This window comes from Oncorhynchus nerka, linkage group LG9a, assembly GCF_034236695.1.
Source record: "Oncorhynchus nerka isolate Pitt River linkage group LG9a, Oner_Uvic_2.0, whole genome shotgun sequence".
Taxonomy (NCBI): domain Eukaryota; kingdom Metazoa; phylum Chordata; class Actinopteri; order Salmoniformes; family Salmonidae; genus Oncorhynchus; species Oncorhynchus nerka.
The window spans coordinates 43,348,240-43,369,395 of NC_088404.1; the positions used below are offsets into that span (position 1 = coordinate 43,348,240).

Consider the following 21,156-nt stretch of genomic DNA (forward strand, 5'->3'; position numbering starts at 1 on the left):
CATAGGTACACTTTAACTATGACAGACAAAATGAGAAAAAAAATCCTGAAAATCACATTGTAGGATTTTTAATGAATTTATTTGCAAATTATGGTGGAAAATAAGTATTTGGTCACCTACAAACAAGCAAGATTTTTCTCTCTCACAGACCTGTAACTTCTTCTTTAAGAGGCTCCTCTGTCCTCCACTCGTTATCTGTATTAATGGCACCTGTTTGAACTTGTTATCAGTATTAAAGACGTGTCCACAACCTCAAACAGTCACACTCCAAACTCCACTATGGCCAAGACCAAAGAGCTGTCAAAGGATACCAGAAACAAAATGGTAGACCTGCACCAGGCTGGGAAGACTGAATCTGCAATAGGTAAGCAGCTTGGTTTGAAGAAATCAACTGTGGGAGCAATTATTAGGAAATGGAAGACATACAAGACAAATGATAATCTCCCTCGATCTGGAGCTCCACGCAAGATCTCACCCCGTGGGGTCAAAATGATCACAAGAATGGTGATAAAAAATCCCAGAATCACACGGGGGGACCTAGTGAATGACCTGCAAAGAGCTGGGACCAAAGTAACAAAGCCTACCATCAGCAAGGGCATTGAAGATGAAACGTGGCTGGGTCTTTCAGCATGACAATGATCCCAAACACACTGCCCGGGCAACGAAGGAGTGGCTTCGTAAGAAGCATTTCAAGGTCCTGGAGTGGTCTAGCCAGTCCCCAGATCTCAACCCCTTAGAAAATCTTTGGAGAGAGTTGAAAGTCCATGTTGCCCAGCAACAGCCCCAAAACATCACTGCTCTAGAGGAGATCTGCATGGAGGAACAGGCCAAAATACCAGCAACAGTGTGTGAAAACCTTGTGAAGACTTACAGAAAACATTTGACCTCTGTCATTGCCAACAAAGGGTATATACCAAATACTTATTTTCCACCATAATTTGTAAATAAATTAATAAATCCTACAATGTGATTTTCTGGATTTTTTCTACTCATTTTGTCTGTCATAGTTGAAGTGTACCTATGAAGAAAATTACAGGCCTCTCTCATCTTTTTAAGTGGGAGAACTTGCACAATTGGTGGCTGACTAAATACTTTTTTGCCCCACTGTATAGGTGTATCTAAAAGTTTAATGAACGATCATAGTGTTTTAACATGTAGGCTAGCGCATGCGATTAGTGAAGAATTTCTCTGACCTTTTACCCTGTCTAACAAAGCTTAAGATCTTCACATGGTCACTCACGGTCAACAGGAAAACTAGGCTTCAACAGTTATATAGAAATATACAGTATAATGCTTACTTAGCCTTCTATGGAAGGATGGACAGATCCACACTGTAGACATAGTACTTCATGGTTACATTAGATTTATTGCAGTTAAGGTTTACTTAGTGTTTAGAAAATTAGAGCAGATCTCACAGGGTGAGAGAGGGGGCTTAAATGTCATTCTGAAGCAGCAGAGATAGACGGCTGGGGTCCAGTCCCGTGTGGTGCCAACAGGAATGGTCTCTCTCAGGATCTCTTTTACCCAGAACTGACCTTTACTAGTCCTCTCAGACCCGGTTACATTCAAACAGTCGTACAGACAATGTCACCATGCATCATTAAGTTGGACCACAGACAATCCTAGCACATTCCAACAACTATTGTCATAGTGAAATATCTCTTCTATTGAACTTGCCATAGTGTTATTTTAAAATTCCAGAAAAAAAATCCAGTGTTCTAAGAAGGTGTGTCATGGCAAGGTGCGTTTACAGTTTAAATGTGTTATTTTGGTGTTTCACAACTACAACAAGGCAACTAGGGAGCTAAATGTTTAGCCTAAACCAAACTCTTGGCTCCTACAGTAGATATATCTACTTTTTCCAATCATCCTTACCTCTTCCTCTCTCACCTATTTCCTCCTCCCTCTGTTTTGCCTCCCTTCTCTGCTTGCCCTCCACTTCTCCCTTACGTCCTCTCTCTGTTTCAGCTGTGCATCAGACCAGTGAGTGAAGTAATCACTGCTGTGATGAGGCAGACTTATTGTTGTTCCTAGGCCATATCCTCCTATGAACCTCCACAGTGGAGTGGGGGAGGAACAACCCTTAACAAGCACTTCAGCAGGAGGAGGGGATACTTGCAGGTTAGGGGGAATGGTGGGGTATTTGAGTAGGCTAGTCGTGCAGCACAGGTGCAACCCTGTTAAGGAGGCGCAGGAAAAACCAACAGTCGATCTATTCACTTGTTCTTCCTCTTCAAGGTGGGCGGATGTGGTGACGCATGAGGTTGGGGGTGTGTCTTGGGCGTAGCACTCTCCCTCTTGGGAGTGTTGTTGAGGATGTCCAGGCTCTTGCGACTGGACGAGATGACATCAGCCACAAACTTGGTGCAGTCCACACAGACATCCCGCAGGCTGCAGCCATGGGCGTACAGGTGGGGGAACTCCTCCTCCACAGACCGGCGGGAGAGAGTGCGCAAAGATCTGTGGAGAGGGAGACAGGTGTTATAACCCTTCCGTGGAGCGCTCTGAGTATATAACATGACCAGGAACACTCTGATCAGGTCGCATTGGCCTGGAGTTTTTCCCGGTCAGGGCACATGGTTTGGAACAACTCTAGGCCCTACCCATCTATAATGGCCTAAAGGGGGACATTAAAGACTGACTGCGGAGTAATCAGATGGGTAAATATTACATAATGGCTACTTAGAGATCTGAGTGAAATGGAGGAGTTACATAACAAATGCTGAGAGATCTAGAAGATGGCAAGTGATTGGATTAAGCATGTGAGTTACTATTGGCTGGGGTGAGCAAAGACGTCCTCTGCTGAGGTAAAGAGATCCAGTTCAGTGGCCATGAAGTAACTCAAATAGACTGAAAAATATACTGTACAGGTAAACAAGACTCACTTGTAAACCTCACTCTTGCGACCATGGCTCTTTGGGCTGCTGTGAAAGCCCACAGTGTAGACTGGGATGTGGGCCATCTTCTTGGAAGGAATCTTCATCTGTGGCAGAGGGTGAGGGAAAATAGATAGTTAAAATGGGCATGGGTGAGGAGGAAGAGGAAGAGGAGTAGGACGTTTGAAGAACTGAGAGAGATCATATATCTGCAGGAGAAAGTGAAGAGGAAATGGCAGACTTAATAAGATTAGGAAATATGAGAAGACAGAGCTGCGAGAATGAGGGAGAAACAATGTCACAAAACATCAACCTCAACAGAACCTCAAAGCACAATCACAAACTATACTGAACAAAAAAATAAACACAACATGTAAAGTGTTGGTCCCATGTTTCATGAGCTGGATTAAAAGAACCAAGAAATGTTCTATATCACAAAAAGCTTATTTCTCTGAAATGTTGTGCACAAATTTGTTTACATCCCTGTTAGTGAGCATTTCTCCATTGCCAAGAAAATCCATCCACCTGACAGGTATGGTATATCAAGAAGCTGAATAAATAGCATGATCATTACACAAGTGCACCTTGTGCCAGGGACAATAAAAGGCCACTAAAATTAGCAGTTTTGTCACACAACACAATGCCACAAATGTCTCAAGTTTTGAGGGAGTGTCCAATTGGCATGCTGACTGCAGGAATGTCCACCAGAGCTGTTGCCAGATAATTTAATGTTAATTTCTCTACCATAAACTGCCTCCAACGTTGTTTTCGAAAATTTGGCAGTACGTCCAACTGGCCTCACAACCGCAAACCATATGTAACCACACCAGCTCAGTACCTCTACATCCAGCTTCTTCACCTGCGGGATCGTCTTAGACCAGCCACCTGGACATCTGATGAAACTGAGGAGTATTTCTGTTTGTAATAAAGCCCTCTTGTGGGGAAAAACTCATTCTGATTGGCTGGGCCTGGCTTCCCAGTGGGTGGACCTATGCCCTCCCAGGCCCACCCATGACTGCATCATGTGAAGTCCATATATTAGGGCCTAATTTATTTATTTAATTTGACTGACTTCCTTATATGAAATGTAACTCAGTAAAACCGTTGAAATTGTTGCGTTTACATTTTTGTTCAGTATATATTCAGAACCATGAACTTACAAAACAGAACAACACAGCAAAGACAAACCACAATCTCACACGACAAACTACAACAGCCCAGACCTAAAACCTATTTAGCACAGAAACACAAATCCAAATGGTCTGATGACTGAGGTACAAATTAAAATAATTGACATGATTAAAAGCACAGAATAATATTATGAGCCACCACAGAACATATTTTGCTCGTCTAAAGATATATACTGTATATTGAATACAAACCACATTAGCAGAAAGAACTGTGAAAACATGACACATTTCAAAAACATGAATTTGCATATACACTGTCAAAGAGGAAGGGGCTGTAGGATACCTTTGCACTGCAGGATCCACAGACAGACCTGAAGGAGAGAGAACCACAGGGACAGAGCTAAGAATCCCCTGAATTACACTGCCAACAAAACATATGGCGCTATTCAATCAAACCCACAATGGTATGTGAAAAAGCAACATTATTCTTGTTTTTCTTGACCAAGTTTAAATGAATTGAATATGGTGTTATTTCAAAAGGTGCATGTACTAATGCAACACTACATACTGTGTAGTGTTTACTGACCTTTTACAGAGCAGGCAGGTGGATGGCCAGGAAAAGAGGGGGAATTTAATTCTGCAGCAACAGCACACCTGGGACACACATACATATACAATCAATAAAACCTCGCTCATACGGCTTTGAGAGAACAATATGAAAGAATATGATGTAACTGCCTGTACCTTGCCTCTCCTCAGATTGTAATACAGTTCCTTGTTCTGGAGGTACTTCTCCATCTCTGCTTTCACCAGCACACGACGCACATTGATGACCTCATCGACTGTTAAGGCAAGACTCTCCACTGGGTGACTGAATTCCTCCTTCACAGGGATATAGAGAGGGGTTGAGTAGGTAGATAGGAGATCGCATAGATTAGTCAGGTCAGGTTGAAGTGGAGCACCCAGGGGAAGCAGTGTGGAGAGGTGATCAAAGACAATGGGCCACTCACCATCCACTTGGGTTTATAGCCACCCCGAGAGCTGGAACCAGTCTCTGCCCCTTCTGTGGTCTCATCCACTGAGCTGAGAGAGATACGGGCAGGGGAGAGGGGCACCCAGCCTGGCACAGGAAGAGGGAGGGAGGGAGGGAGACAGACGAAGAGAGGGAAGGGGAGACAGACAGACACAGGACGAATAGGAAGAAAGCTTTGAATCACAGTCCATGATGTTCTTCTATTGAGTCTGAGCTCTGAACATTTAAAGCTGTAGGCTACAAATGAGCTGTCAATGAAATAAATGAGTGGTGACATCTAGTGTTCTTATCTGTTTGTTTTTGGTGGAGTATAACACATGCAGGAACACTTGCAAGAAGATCACAGCAGGTCCTTTTTTGACATTCAAGAGGGGAACTAAATTGGGGTCGGAGTAAATCCAAATTAGGCTAGGTATTAGTAGTAAGACTTTGTATGTGATGTAACCTCTAAGACTAAATAAGTGCCAATGCTAAATGTAAAGGAAGCAGGAGCGAGGACTAACCCTGTGACATGGCTGTAGACTCCTATGGGGTTTAACCACAGCCAAGTCTTACGGTTAGACCAAGGACAAAACAACTAGAAAACAACAGCAGGCTAAATGTAGGCTAATGTAAATCAGCTGCTCATCACTACATTTTGGACAAGTCTCTGATGAGAAGGGGCTGACATTCCCCTAAAAGAGTGGCGACAACTCACTGAACCCCCATTTGTTTTTGTTCTCTCCTACTATGGTCAAAACCAACTCGGTCGGCTTGTGGTTACAGAGTCCGCCCTGAGATTGGAAAGTTGAGAGTTAAGGGGATAGATTGGGGGTAAGGGCCTCCATTCTGGCTAAGGCTTGTGTAAGGAGATGGAGAACTTACTTACTAACTAACTATGGTCAACACATCTCCCTCATCTCACCAATCAAGGGGCGTAAGAAATCAATCAAACCCATTAGCTGTTTTCCTCCTAGCATTTTATGGATCTAGTTCTTATCTGTACAGCTTTATAAGTTTATTATATCTATCATGAAGCCCTAAAACAAACTCTATTTATTTTTAAAAATTTAACAGTTTACACGAATGTGTTTTATTTGCAATTATATGATTTTTTTGTCAGGCTTGCTTTTCAACATAAATAAATATTTGACATGACAAAAATAACAAAATATCTGTTTCATAAACTGATTACAGTAATTAATGACTGGAGCTACAGTATCACATGAATACAGTAAATGTCTCCCTCTGTTGACCAAGACCTGAAACTGTCTGCAGTGAAAGGAGGCTCAGTGAGCATACTGACCTCTGTGCGTGGGGGGTGGCCCAGCCCCTGAGAGCGTGTGTGACCGTGGTCTCTCCCCCCTCCACAACACAGCCCTTCCCAGATGGGCGGATTCGGACAGTGAGGGGAGAATCTCCCCCCTGAGCTCAGCCAGGTCATGTTCAGAGAAGGAGCGGTCCCGTTTCATGGATGTGGGAAAACTCTCAGCCCGGCAGAGCTCTCCTGGAGACTCCTCATCCTGCAGCAACAACAAGACAGGAGGAGGAGGAAATGGAACATGACTTCTTGTGTGAGAGGCTTAATTGTTAGATGGTGTTGTAGTTATCTTCTCTCTTTCCTCTCACCTCCAAAATACTCATCTCCTCCATCTCCTGAAGAGTAGGAGCTTTGAGCAGAACACGAGGATGAGATAGGGGGCGGGACCTAAGCTCTGAGACTGACAGGTCAATGCAGGAAGTAGATTTGAAATCACACGGGAAGGCGGGTGCCAGACAGGGCAAGGAGCCAAACGCTGGGGAATGAAACACAACACACAAACACTGAACTCTCAAACACATTTAGAATACATGCCACGCTAGGTAGATGCTACGTGTATGGGTCGTTCTTGAATCGCGGTGGTATTTGCAACCATGAAAAACACTTAAAGGACAAATAGTCCAATCAAATTTTATTTATACTTATGGGCCCTTTCCAACAATGCAGAGAGAAAGAAAATAGATAAATAAATAATAATGAGGGAAATAAGTATTTGACCCCTCTGCAAAACATGACTTAGTACTTGGTGGCAAAACCCTTGTTGGCAATTACAGAGTTCAGACGTTTCTTGTAGTTGGCCACCAGGTTTGCACACATCTCAGGAGGGATTTTGTCCCACTCCTCTTTGCAGATCTTCTCCAAGTCATTAAGGTTTCAAGAGTGACGTTTGGCAACTCGAACCTTCAGCTCCCTCCACAAATGTTCTATGGGATTAAGGTCTGGTGACTGCCTACGCCACTCCAGGACCTTAATGTGCTTCTTCTTGAGCCACTCCTTTGTTGCCTTGATCGTGTGTTTTGAGGCTGGTGGCACCTTAATTTGGGAGGATGAGCTTGTGGTAATGGCTGGATCAGAATAAGTAGAAGGGTATCAAAAACATCAAACACATGGTTTGATGCCATTCCATTTGCTCCGTTCTAGCCATTATTATGAGCTGTCCTCCCCTCAGCAGCCTCCACTGTAGAAATGATCAGTCTATAACTTTAATGGTAGGTTTATTTGAACAGTGAGAAACAGAATAACAACAAAAAAATCCAGAAAATCACGTCAAAAATGTTATACATTTATTTGCATTTTAATGAGGGAAATATGTATTTGACCCCCTCTCAATCAGAATGATTTCTGGCTCCCAGGTGTATTTTATAGAGGTAATGAGCTGAGATTAGGAGCACACTCTTAAAGGCTGTGCTCCTAATCTCAGTTTGTTACCTGTATAAAAGACACCTGTACACAGAAGCAATCAATCAGATTCCAAACTCTCCACCATGGCCAAGACCAAAGAGCTTTCCAAGGATGGGCTACAAGACCATCGCCAAGTATTTAGTCAGCCACCAATTGTGCAAGTTCTTCCACTTAAAAAGATGATAGAGGCCTGTAATTTTCATCATAGGTACACTTCAACTATGACAGACAAAATGAGAAAAAAATCCAGAAAATCACATTGTAGGATTTTTAATTAATTTATTTGTAAATTATAGTTTATCTCAATACTTTGTTATTATACCCTTTGTTGGCAATGACAGAGGTCAAATGTTTTCTGTAAGTCTTCACAAGGTTTTCACACACTGTTGCTGGTATTTTGGCCCATTCCTCCATGCAGATCTCCTCTAGAGCAGTGATGTTTTGGGGCTGTTGCTGGGTAACACGGACTTTCAACTCCCTCCAAAGATTTTCTATGGGGTTGAGATCTGGAGACTGGCTAGGCCACTCCAGGACCTTGAAATGCTTCTTATGAAGCCACTCTTTCGTTGCCCGGGCGGTGTGTTTGGGATCATTGTCATGCTGAAAGACCCAGCCACGTTTCATCTTCAATGCCCTTGCTGATGGAAGGAGGTTTTCACTAAAAATCTCACGATACATGGCCCCATTCATTCTTTCCTTTACACGGATCAGTCGTCCTGGTCCCTTTGCAGAAAAACAGCCCCAAAGCATGATGTTTCCACCCCCATGCTTCTCAGTAGGTATGGTGTTCTTTGGATGCAACTCAGCATTATTTGTCCTCCAAACAAGACGAGTTGAGTTTTTATCAAAAAGTTATATTTTGGTTTCATCTGACCATATGACATTCTCCCAATCTTCTTCTGGATCATCCAAATGCTCTCCAGCAAACTTCAGATGGGCCTGGACATGTACTGGCTTAAGCAGGGGGACACGTCTGGCACTGCAGGATTTGAGTCCCTGGCGGCGTAGTGTGTTACTGATGGTAGGCTTTGTTACTTTGGTCCCAGCTCTCTGCAGGTCCTTCACTAGGTCCCCCCGTGTGGTTCTGGGATTTTTGCTCACCGTTCTTGTGATCATTTTGACCCCACGGGGTGAGATCTTGCGTGGAGCCCCAGATTGAGGGAGATTATCAGTGGTCTTGTATGTCTTCCATTTCTTAATAATTGCTCCCACAGTTGATTTCTTCAAAGCAAGCTGCTTACCTATTGCAGATTCAGTCTTCCCAGCCTGGTGCAGGTTTACAATTTTGTTTCTGGTGTCCTTTGACAGCTCTTTGGTCTTGGCCATAGTGGAGTTTGGAGTGTGACTGTTTGAGGTTGTGGACAGGTGTCTTTTATACTGATAACAAGTTCAAACAGGTGCCATTAATACAGGTAATGAGTGGAGGACAGAGGAGCCTCTTAAAGAATAAGTTACAGGTCTGTGAGAGCCAGAAATCTTGCTTGTTTGTAGTTGACCAAATACTTATTTTCCACCATAATTTGCAAATAAATTCATTAAAAATCTTACAATGTGATTTTCTGGATTTTTTTCTTCTCATTTTGTCTGTCATAGTTGAAGTGTACCTATGATGAAAATTACAGACCTCTCTCATCTTTTTAAGTTGGATAACTTGCACAATTGGTGGCTGACTAAATACTTTTTTGCCCCACTGTAAGTGTTCCTTCTGTCCAGGTGGGAGAGGGCTGTGTGGACTGCAATAGAGATTGCATCATCTGTGGATCTGTTGGGACAATATGCAAATTGGAGCTGGTCCAGGGTGTCTGGGATGATGGTGTTGATGTGAGCTGGGAGATTTGGTGTCACTTTTACCTTTATAAACATGCTGGCTGGAGTTTTACTGTTATCTATTGCCATGGAAGGAGAGTTGTGACATAGGCCGAGTGGGACTCTGTTAAAACGTATTTCATGGCTTTCAAAGCATTTCATGGCTACAGATGTGAGTACTACGGGGCGTAGTCGTTTAAACAGGTTACCCTGGTGTTCTTGGGCACAGGGACTATGGTGGTCTGCTTGAAACATGTAGGTATTACAGACTGGGTAAGGGTGAAAATATCAGTGAAGACACTTACCAGTTACACATCATACATGTTTTTGTTTTATATTGATCTGTTTATCAATGATAAAACATAATGCAAGTCCTTTATACTGCCAGACTTTATGTTTATGCATTGTTTCAAATCATTAAGAGTGTATTGATGCACCCCTGCATCAATCTAAGTAACATCATTTGAGAAATTCCAATCAAAATCTGTCAGTTTAAGCTGAATATATCTTTCTTTTGCCTGGGCTGTGTCTCAATCCACCACATCCACATCTGCGGTGGAAGGTGGCCGAATTACAGCGGTGTTTGTCAGATCATGAGAAATCTCGAAAATCGCTCTCCTCATGAAAACAAAAATAAGGAGTTAAACGTGTCCAAAAAAACTATTTCCTGAGCTTTCTTAAAAACACTTCAATACTTTATTCCTCATGATAAATTTTTTGACTGTCTTTTCTGCCATTTATGAATGTGTTATTCAATGCGTTTCTATGGGCTATAGTAGTAAAGGTCAAATTTGTGGTATGAACATCTTAAAACAACTCCATAGGTTATTTTTTTTAAAGAAAAAAATACATATAAAAAGCATTTCGCTACACCCTCAATAACATCTGCTAAACACGTGTACGTGACCAATAAAATTTGATTATATATTTTTTAAGGGATTGATGACCTTGGTGTTATTACTCCTCCTAGAGTGTCAGTACTCCTCCTGGAGTGTTACTACTACTCCTGGAGTGTTACTACTTCTCCTGGAGTGTTACTACTACTCCTGGAGTGTTACTACTACTCCTGGAGTGTTACTCCTCCTCCTGGAGTGTTACTACTACTCCTGGAGTGTTAATACTTCTCCTGGAGTGTTACTACTCCTCCTGGAGTGTTACTACTTCTCCTGGAGTGTTACTGCTCTGGAGTGTTACTGCTCCTCCTGGAGTGTTACTACTTCTCCTGGAGTGTTACTACTCCTCCTGGAGTGTTACTACTCCTCCTGGAGTGTTACTACTACTCCTGGAGTGTTACTACTTCTCCTGGAGTGTTACTGCTCTGGAGTGTTACTACTACTACTACTCCTGGAGTGTTACTACTACTCCTGGAGTGTTACTACTTCTCCTGGAGTGTTACTACTTCTCCTGGAGTGTTACTACTTCTCCTGGAGTGTTACTACTACTCCTGGAGTGTTACTACTTCTCCTGGTGTTACTACTACTCCTGGAGTGTTACTACTTCTCCTGGAGTGTTACTACTCCTCCTGGAGTGTTACTACTACTACTCCTGGAGTGTTACTACTACTCCTGGAGTGTTACTGCTCTGGAGTGTTACTACTCCTCCTGGAGTGTTACTGCTCTGGAGTGTTACTACTCCTCCTGGAGTGTTACTACTCCTCCTGGAGTGTTACTGCTCTGGAGTGTTACTACTACTACTCCTGGAGTGTTACTACTCCTCCTGGAGTGTTACTGCTCTGGAGTGTTACTACTCCTCCTGGAGTTTTACTACTCTGGAGTGTTACTACTCTGGAGTGTTACTACTCCTGCTGAGTGTTACTACTCCTGCTGGAGTGTTACTACTCTGGAGTGTTACTATTCTGGAGTGTTACTACTCCTGCTGGAGTGTTACTACCCCTGCTGGAGTGTTACTACTCTGGAGTGTTACTACTCCTTCTGGAGTGTTACTACTCTGGAGTGTTACTACTCCTGCTGGAGTGTTACTACTCTGGAGTGTTACTACTCCTGCTGGAGTGTTACTACTCTGGAGTGTTACTACTCCTGCTGGAGTGTTACTACTCGGGAGTGTTACTACTCCTGCTGGAGTGTTACTACTCCTACTGGAGTGTTACTATTCTGGAGTGTTACTACTCCTGCTGGAGTGTTACTACTCTGGAGTGTTACTACTCCTACTGGAGTGTTACTAATCCTCCTGGAGTGTTACTACTCCTACTGGAGTGTTCCTACTGGAGTGTTCCTACTCCTACTGGAGTGTTACTACTCCTACTGGAGTGTTACTACTCCCCCTGGAGTGTTACTAGTCCTACTGGAGTGTTCCTACTCTGGAGTGTTACTACTCCTTCTGGAGTGTTACTACTCTGGAGTGTTACTACTCCTGCTGGAGTGTTACTACTCTGGAGTGTTACTACTCCTGCTGGAATGTTACTACTCCTACTGGAGTGTTACTATTCTGGAGTGTTACTACTCCTGCTGGAGTGTTACTACTCTGGAGTGTTACTACTCCTACTGGAGTGTTACTAATCCTCCTGGAGTGTTACTACTCCTACTGGAGTGTTCCTACTGGAGTGTTACTACTCCTACTGGAGTGTTACTACTCCTACTGGAGTGTTACTACTCCCCCTGGAGTGTTACTACTCCTACTGGAGTGTTACTACTCCTACTGGAGGCACAATGTTATCATAATGGTAAAAAAAAAAAAAAAGTCATTAAGCTACCATATTAGTTGATTTAGAATGGGAATATATTTCAATTTAAAAAATCTATAAAACTGAAGTAAATTTTTTCCAAAATGCCACCATAATTGAAGAACGACCCATATAGTTCTAAGTGTTAATGCACTGTCAGTGATGCCCATACATCTCTTGGAGCCGGGTGAGTCCACAGGCTTCAGTTTGCGCTCCTGTTTGATTTCAGCAAGGACGCGTTCGTGAAGGGACTGCTGCTCCTGAGGAGGAGGGGGCAGGTTGCGCTCTGACGCCTAGCATGCAACACAACACAACACACAGGTAGACTGAGAACACAGGAGAAACAAACACAGACACACAGGACCCAGTCTCAGACTGTGTCTCACTGACCAGTCTATGCACAAGGTACTGGTACAGTGCAGTCACATCAACAGAAGGGTGATCGCATTTAAAATACTCAAATGCGGGATGATTTCGCGGCACAGTGTAGCCTTTTTTTGTCACCCAGTAGTGCGAATGACATCATCATTTCTTAAATTTGGATCGACAAATGTAGCCTATTGAATATCATTATAGAATATGCATAAAATGCATCCTCCAATTGCAATTTCTGCCATACTGTGTGGGCATATACCCACATACCCTCAAACACCAAGTTAGGCATACCTCATTTTCAAAATAGGCCATCATCACTTTCTTGTAAATGAGAATTCTTCACGTTTTACGGCGAAACGTCCAAATCTGCATTGAGTTACTGTTTTGTGACTACATTAGAGCAGTGTTAACAAACTTTATAGCCTTCCTGTATTCTGATTCAATCATGGAAGTCCAGAGCGGACATATGAATAAAACAATTTCAAATCCCTCATTTTGACATCACAAAATACATTTCTTGTGATTGGGACATAAACATTTTTTGTTGTTGAGATCACCAGATCAACTATAAATAGGAGTGGACTTATTGATGATAGATTGACAGTATGGCTGGGGAGGCAGAGCCCATGGTGGATCAGCACATCCATTTTTATTTTGATTAAGGATTAACCCAGGTAGAATTTGCATTATGTCTGTCAGTTACAGATGGCTTCCAGTTTTGGCTCCAATACAATTTTAAAGATGTAAAAGTACAGTTGCACTACTATTTTAAACGGATTGAATCTGGAATGTTCAGTGCAAGAAAAGTTACCACAACTGTGGTTGCAGACTACCAATGAAAGTTAACGAAAGTTTACCAGTCTACCATTGTAGATTTATTTTAATCTCTTTAATAGGGAGGTTGGCCTGTCATTAGCAGCAAAAACAAAGTTACAAACAACAATTAACAAGTAGTACAGAAAAATATAAATAGTAAAACAGGTGAAGTGAATCACATGTTGAGGTTTCTAAATAAATAGGCCCAGGCCTATACACTAGCACATGGCTACCTACAAGAGATGTGCCCTAATGAAAGGTCTTAGATCTTTGTAGAGTCTTTGGTCCACAATGACACTGCTGTCAATCTACCATCAATACGTCCACTCCTATTGATAGAGTTTATCTCGTAAGGTCAACAAAACAACTTTTGTTATGTCGCGATCTTGAGATAATTAAGTCTTGATCTCGATATAATGAGTGACACGTTCGTCGTAAGGATCGGACCAAGGTGTAGCGTGGTATGCGTACATTCTTATTTATTTAAAAAATGAACACAGAACAAACTAACAAAATAAAAAAATGAAACGTGAAGCTATATAAACGAGTGCTGACAGGCAACTACACATAGACAAGATCCCACAAACACCAAATGGCTACCAATCAGAGACAACGATAAACAGCTGTCTCTGATTGAGAACCATATCAGGCCAGCATAGAAATACAAAACCCCCTAGACCTACAACAACCCTAGACATACAAAAACCCTAGACAATACAAAAACTAGCGTACTCACGCTAGTCACATCCTGACCTAACCAAAATATTTAAAAAACAGAGATAACTACTGTTAGGGCGTGACAACTTGTCTTTATTCATATGTCCTCTTTGGACTTCCATAGTCCTCTCCAAGTTTAGCTGGAATTTAGCCCGAAAGGATTTAAAAAATGTGATTGGTTTATGATAGGCCTATGACATTGCCTATGTCTCGCTACACATAATATCAGATCTCAATAACAATTGGAGAAGTGTTTAACCTCACCAGCACTACATCCTTATTATATACATTTGTTCATAAGCCAACGTGACTGCAAGAGACAGGTTGGAATTTCTAACTGAAATATGGGACAAATTAACTTTTTTTTCCTTCCAAATGAATGGTGTTTGAATTTGTTAATAAAATGCAGAACATGGTTGTTTGGTTGCGGGGAAAAGGGACAAAATGCAGGACTGTCCCACACAATCCGGGACATGTGGTCACCCTAGTCAACAGAATAAATGTAATTGAAGGGACACTCACTGGTTTCAGTGGAGGGCGAGACCTGATGAAGTCCAAAATAAACTCATGGGCATTTCTTTTCACTCGTGTGGGGATGTCACCATCCTCCTACAGAGAGAAAATTAGTGAGGGCTGGGAGATACATACAGGAGAAATAACTACTCTCATTCATTAATCACTAAATTTCCCATGAAAATGGGTTGAATTATAGGTTGTATAATTCTGTGTTAATTCTGTCTAATCCATTGATCAAGAATCTATCAGTACCAATACCCAGCTCACCATGACTTTCCGCAGCTGGAACTTGCGGGTGCGGATGTCCTGCATGAGCATCTCAAAGGGAGTGAGGCTGAACTCAGTGGGCAGTGTGTCAAACTCATGCTCCTGCACCTTCTTCAGTTTCACCCCCTGTCTCAGCTCCTTCATCAACTGGACCCAGAGACGAGTCTGAAATACACATATACAGTGCCTTCAGAAAGTATTCATACCCCTTTACTTTTTACATATTTTGTTGTGTTACACTCTGAATTTAAAATGGATTAAACTGAGATTGTGTCACTGATCTACACACAATACTCCTTAATGTCAAAGTGGAATTGTATTTGTAGAAAATGTTCACACAAAAAACATTTAAAAGCTGAAATGTCTATGGTCAATAAGTATTTAACCCCTTTGTTATGGCAAGCCTAAATAAGTGTTGGAGTAACAATGTGCTTAACAAATGACATAATAACTTGCATGGACTCATTCAGTGTTCAATAATAGTTCTTAATATGATCTCTGTACCCCACACATACAATTATCTGTAAGGTCACTCAATCGAGCAGTGAATTTTAAGCAAAGATTCAACCACAAAGACCAGGGAGGTTTTTTAATGTCTTGCAATGCCTTGCGATTGATAAATGTACATTTAAAAAGTACAAAAATAACAGACGTTGAATATCCCATTGAGCATGGTGAAGTTATGAATTAGGCTTTGGATGGTCTATCAATACAGAGTCACTACAAAGATACAGGCGTCCTTCCTAACTCAGTTGCAGTTGAGGAAGGAAAAAAAAAAGTCTGTGTACGTAGAGTTCCACGTTTAATTAATTGAAACTCACAAAAACAATAAAGAGCAACGAAACGTGACGTTCTGTAGAGCTCACAGGCATCAACACAAAAACATGATCCCACAAAACCCAGTGGGGAAATGGCTGCCTAAATATGATCCCCAATCAGAGACAACGATAAACAGCTGCCTCTGATTGGGAACCATACCAGGCCAACATAGAAATAAATGCACTAGATCACCCACCCTAGTCACACCCCGACCTAACCAAAATAGAGAATAAAAAGGCTCTCTATAGTCAGGGCGTGACAATTGTAGTTACTCCACAATACTAACCTAAATGACAGAGTGAAAAAAAGAAGCTTGTACAGAAAAAAATATTACAAAACATGCATTCTGTTTGCAACATGGCACTTAAGTAATACTGCAAAAAATGTGGCAAAGAAATGAACTTTTTGTCCTGAATAAAAAGCGTTGTGTTTGGGGAAAATCCAACACAACACATCACTGAGTATCACCTCATATTTTCAAGCATGGTGGTGGCTGTTAAGGGCATGCTTGTCATCGGAAAGGACTAAGGAGTTTTTTAGGATAAAAAGAAATGGAACACAGCTAAACACAGGAAAAATCCTAGAGGAAAACCTGTTTCAGTCTTCATCCCAACAAACACTGGGAGACAAATTCCCCTTTCAGTAGGACAATATCCTAAACCACAACGCCAAATCTACACTGGAGTTGCTTACCAAGATGATAGTGAATGTTTCTGCGTGGCCTAGTTGCAACTTTGACTTAAATCTGCTTGAAAGTCTATGACAAGACTTGAAAATTGCTGTCTAGCAATGATCAACAACCAACTTGAAGAATTAAAAAAATAATAAAGGCAAATATTGTACAATCCAGGTATGCAAAGATCTTAGAGACTTACCCAGAAACCCTCACAGCTATAAACCCATTTTAATTCCACTTTGTAAAACAATCCAATTTGGAAAAAGTCAAGGGGTGTGAATACTTTCTGAAGGCAGTGTATTCTCACACATAAGCCCTCATGTACCTCGCACACCCCATCAACCCAATGAAAGAACATATCCTCACCTACACACACAGTGACACAGACAACACACACAATCCCTGAATCTCACCCAGTCTGTGTGTTTCAGTGCATCGATCTCAGCTTGATCTTCCTGAGGATCCTCTCCATTGATCTTCTTCAGCATCTACAGTGAAATGATAATACACTGATGATAACACAACTATTCAGTTAACAATTACTTCAGAGCTTTACACATGACGGCTCTGTAATCTTTGATACAGAGACAAATCGGGAACATACCTCCTTGGCATTTCGGATTTTGATCAGAAAGGTTTGCAGCTCAAGAGTCTCAACGAACAAGGCTCTGCACACAGCCTGGTAGTGCTCCGGAGCAAGAACAGGGTTTGCCAATCTGGAGGTGCACAGCGTCATCACCTGGCTGAATGTACACACTGGTCTTATAGCCCCCTTTTCTCCCTCCTCTTCCTCTTCCTCCTGTCCACTGTAGCCCTCATCTGTTGTTCCGTTGCCACTGCCGGAGTCGGCCTGCAGGCTATGATCTCCTCCTGCCATGCGCTCAATGAGCCGTTCCAGCTGAGGACTCAGCTCCCGCTCCTCACTGTCATCCAGTCCCCAGTCTAGGGCCTGGTAGATGGCCACGCCAAGAGACTGAACCAGCTGAGGAAACAGAAGCGAGTGATAGAGGAAATAAATAGGACTGAACAGCTGGAGACCTTGAGGAGGAGGGAAAAGGGCCAGCTCCAAATACGGAGACCGGCACAGCAGACGTGTGCTTATAGTTGATCAAAGAGGGAAAAGACTGACATTCACCTATGACAGTGGGTTGTATATTACAGGGTGGGGATGAGGGGTTCAGAAACTCACCTGGCGCTCTGTGATTGGTGGAAGGGGAGGTCCATCTGTGTCATCTATGAAGACAAGAAAGTAGGCATGCAGCTGCATTACCTTGGCAACAAAGTGTTTTATGCCTGCTCTCCTCCCTGACATGGTCTGGAAATCTCCATTAATTTCACACATTTTTTATACAATATATTCTGTGTTGATCTGAGAAATATTGGCTTCTTAGATCTGAAAAAGGTTATAACCCCCTTAATATAGCGTTGGGTTACTTTGCATTTCTTGGGTCTAAATATGAATAGAAAATATGATATACAGAAGAAAATACAGACAAGATGCATCATTTTCCCACCTTTGATCCCTTTATGGCTCTAGAATGCGCATTTTTTATTTCACAGTCATTACATTCTATATATCTCATGTGCTGCATTCCCAACTCAGCTAGCCAGTAGCGGCTCAGTTTTCTGTGTGTACAGGGAAGCGCAGGGCTCAGATGTCATTCATGACACCTGGGAGGCCTGAAACTACACGTTCAGCACAGCAGCCCTGCAGAACCGGAGACTGGTGGAGAGGCCTGGGTGAGGGGTCAGTGCTACTCTTTCTGTCCAGAACAAAGCACTGAAAGCAGGGCCAGGCCCATAGAAACAGAGACTATCTAAATATATCTGTGCCGTGGGCAAAGAGTCTGCCTGACACAAAGTGGTAGTACTGTTCTCTTTCAGGAGGGTGAAGACATTTCTATTCAAGCCCGTCAGAAGCAGAGTAATAGATCCTTTCTGAACCATAAGACAGGTTTCATTATGGCCGGTCAGGTTCATGTAACCAATGACACAGACAGCGTCTCTGAGAGAACATGGAGTCTTTCATCTTGTGCATGTCTGGTGATGATAGTTTGGCTGCGTTTAGACAGGCAGCCCAATTCTGATATTTTTTTCACTAATTGGCCAATGTGGGAAAAAAAGATGAGAATTGGACTGCCTGTGTAAACACAGCCTTATTTCAGGCAATATTTTCAAGATTTCATCTATTTTGGTACTGTTTTATCTCTGCTGCCCCTGTGGTTTCCCCCACACCCAAATTATGGACCATGTCATCTGTTGCCATGGAAATATGGGGGACAAGAAATGTACAAAAAAAACAGAGGGAGTTAAAAAATAAATACAAGCATATCAGAGAGAACTATAGGGAAAAGAGAGGGCGGGGGACAGAATATAGAGAGAGTGAGATTACTAGTGACCTCACCAGGTCCAACTTCCTGGTGACCTCATTCATAATCAGTATAAAACACACCCTTAGTAGGCTAACCTTAACCAACCATCCCTGTAGCCTACTTCATTACTCACTCATTTGCCAGGGTTAAGTAATTGTGATGACCAGACAGGTTGTGATGTGTGATGAAAGTTCAGAACAACATATGTATTCAACTCTACCCATACAGACCAACTGCATCAATAATGCAATACATTTGGGTCATCAGCAAGAACACATGTACCATACATATGCAGTAATATATTTTTGTTGAGCCCATTAAATTGACTGACTATCTTCTGTAAATGGTCCCATAAATGTAAACAAAAACATCCAAGAAACACCCCTCCTAAGTAAACAACTCCCAAGACAAGATGACCACAGTGACGCTGTAGTGAGCTGTCAATACTGTCTCTGTTATTAAATGTGATTTACATTGTTCTTTATATACTTTTGTCGTTGTTCAATAGTAATAATAACAAAGTATTTATATATTTGGGCCTATACAACTCTTGTCTCAGCAACTGATCTATAGCCTAAACTATTGGATGAATTATTGTCCAACTTGTGACATAATTTTACTTGTATTACCTCTTACAAACTAACCTATTTAAAATTAAATAGAAAATTAGCATAATGCTAAGTTGATTTCATATTGTTCTCTACTTTATGTGTTATTTCCATGCCCTTAATAATGTTGCAACATTTCGTAATCTACTAGCCTACTATCTCTTTCCACTCCCAATTGTACCCTTTATTTTATCATGCCATGGCCCAGTTAGTTACGCCAGCAACTCTGTTTTTATTGTTTTTCTTTGGGCCCTGAGCCCATAGTGCACCCAGGTATTTTCTTGGCATCCAAAGGGATCCTTTAACCGAAACACTTGTGAATGGTAAACAGATTACAAATCTGCACAATATGTCTAAACTCTAAACCTTCTGTAACAAATCGATACATGGGGGAATTCCACTGTAATAATAATTGCCAATCCAAGCCATCCCTGTGTGGGGAGAGAGTGCGACTGACGCATTTATTGTAAATTGCCCATTCAAAACAATATACCATGTTGCAATTATAGCCTACAAATAGGGAATCAATAGCTTATCAAATTCATTGAGCATTAGCTGAAAAGCCTATAATAAATTATATTGTAGGCTACAGTTTAGATGAAGGTATTTTGGTGCAGCACATGGCAGTCAGGAAGTTAGATAAATAAATAAGATGAGCTAACAGAGCTCTCTTACCTGGTTCTTGCTTTGGGGAAACCGTCCCATCCCTGAGTAGGAGTATAGAGGACGGGTCCTTCACCCTGTAAACTCCACCAGTCACAGTGGCCGGGCGCGGCACTCTCAACCAACTGCAGCATTGATAACACATCGCCCAAGCCTGCTCCTCGTTTATGGGCTGCTCGTAGGATTTCAGCACTTCTTCAAGAGACAGTTCTCTGGGGTCGCTCAGGTCCCGCGCCTCTGCCCGGTCCGTGGGAGCAGACACCCTTGAATCTCCATCCTTGGCGCTTCTGTTTGTTGATCTGGCCATGGCTGCGGTAGGCGACCGATCCCATTACTCCGCCGGCTCGGAGGCCATTATCTGTTCCCGCCGGGTTCCTTCCTTCCCCACAGCACGCCAACTCAACTGCCGTAGCTGCGAGTTACCATAACAGTAAACGAAAGCGATCTTTGATCTGCATGAATTTCAATCAGTGCCGAAAGGAGAGAAGGCGGAAACCTTACGCCAGTGTCGCAATCAACCTGCAAGGAGAAAAAAAAGGGGAAAACTTGTTGAAAATGTTTGCGACCGACCATACGTGGTAAACAATGATGAAGAGATATATTCATCTTTAAAGCTTATTGTTATTGAGAGAATAGACCATAACCTTAGGTTTGACAGTCTGGTTCCCCAGATTTTTGGCTCCACTGCAGCGTATCCCAACAGCCGCTGTGCTCCGCCCCTGTCTCACTCATCCAGAGCATCATCCAACCAACCCACCAAATATTGAACCCACCATCCTATCAAAGTAGGCTACAGGGCGATCAACAGAAGCAGTGCATCATGCAGAAACTCATTCATGACATTCAACCCATATGTAGGCCCAAGGAAATAATAGCCAGCTGACTACAAATAAGAGCTTGGAAAGGGTTTATAAGTAGTTATAGACTGTTCATCATTAGTTAATATAGGATAGTGTAGTTTAAGTAATAACCTTGTAATAAGCATTGCTTGAAAATGTCATTCATTGACTACAGCTCAGCGTTCAACACTATTGTCCCCTCCAAGCTCAGGACCATGGGACAGAACAACTCCCTCTGCAACTGGAAACTGGACTTCATGAG

General features: G+C 42.3%; 1 protein-coding gene across 1 annotated transcript; it reads right to left on the reverse strand.

Moving 5' to 3' along the window:
* Positions 1 to 1,346: 1,346 nt before the first annotated feature.
* On the reverse strand, positions 1,347 to 20,885 carry LOC115134355 (protein spire homolog 2-like). The gene is made up of 16 exons (XM_029668217.2): positions 20,700 to 20,885; positions 20,068 to 20,574; positions 17,602 to 17,645; positions 17,017 to 17,394; positions 16,826 to 16,900; positions 14,918 to 15,082; positions 14,657 to 14,743; positions 12,399 to 12,519; positions 6,648 to 6,814; positions 6,325 to 6,541; positions 5,017 to 5,126; positions 4,751 to 4,888; positions 4,593 to 4,660; positions 4,350 to 4,377; positions 2,886 to 2,983; positions 1,347 to 2,460 (listed from the first exon to the last, which is right to left on the reverse strand). Exons 2-16 carry the CDS (start codon positions 20,360 to 20,362, stop codon positions 2,217 to 2,219), a joined length of 2,235 nt encoding a protein of 744 aa, XP_029524077.1. The 5' UTR covers positions 20,363 to 20,574; positions 20,700 to 20,885; the 3' UTR covers positions 1,347 to 2,216.
* Between the last annotated feature and the right edge of the window lie 271 nt (positions 20,886 to 21,156).

Coding starts and splice junctions, on each gene's coding strand:
- LOC115134355 (XM_029668217.2), bottom strand. CDS start 20,362: ATGGCCAGATCAACAAACAGAAGCGCCAAGGATGGAGATTCAAGGGTG. Junction 6,542..6,647: donor AGGAGATGAGTATTTTGGAG/GTGAGAGGAAAG, acceptor TTGTTGCTGCAG/GATGAGGAGTCTCCAGGAGA. Junction 2,984..4,349: donor GTGGATCCTGCAGTGCAAAG/GTATCCTACAGC, acceptor CCTCTGCCACAG/ATGAAGATTCCTTCCAAGAA.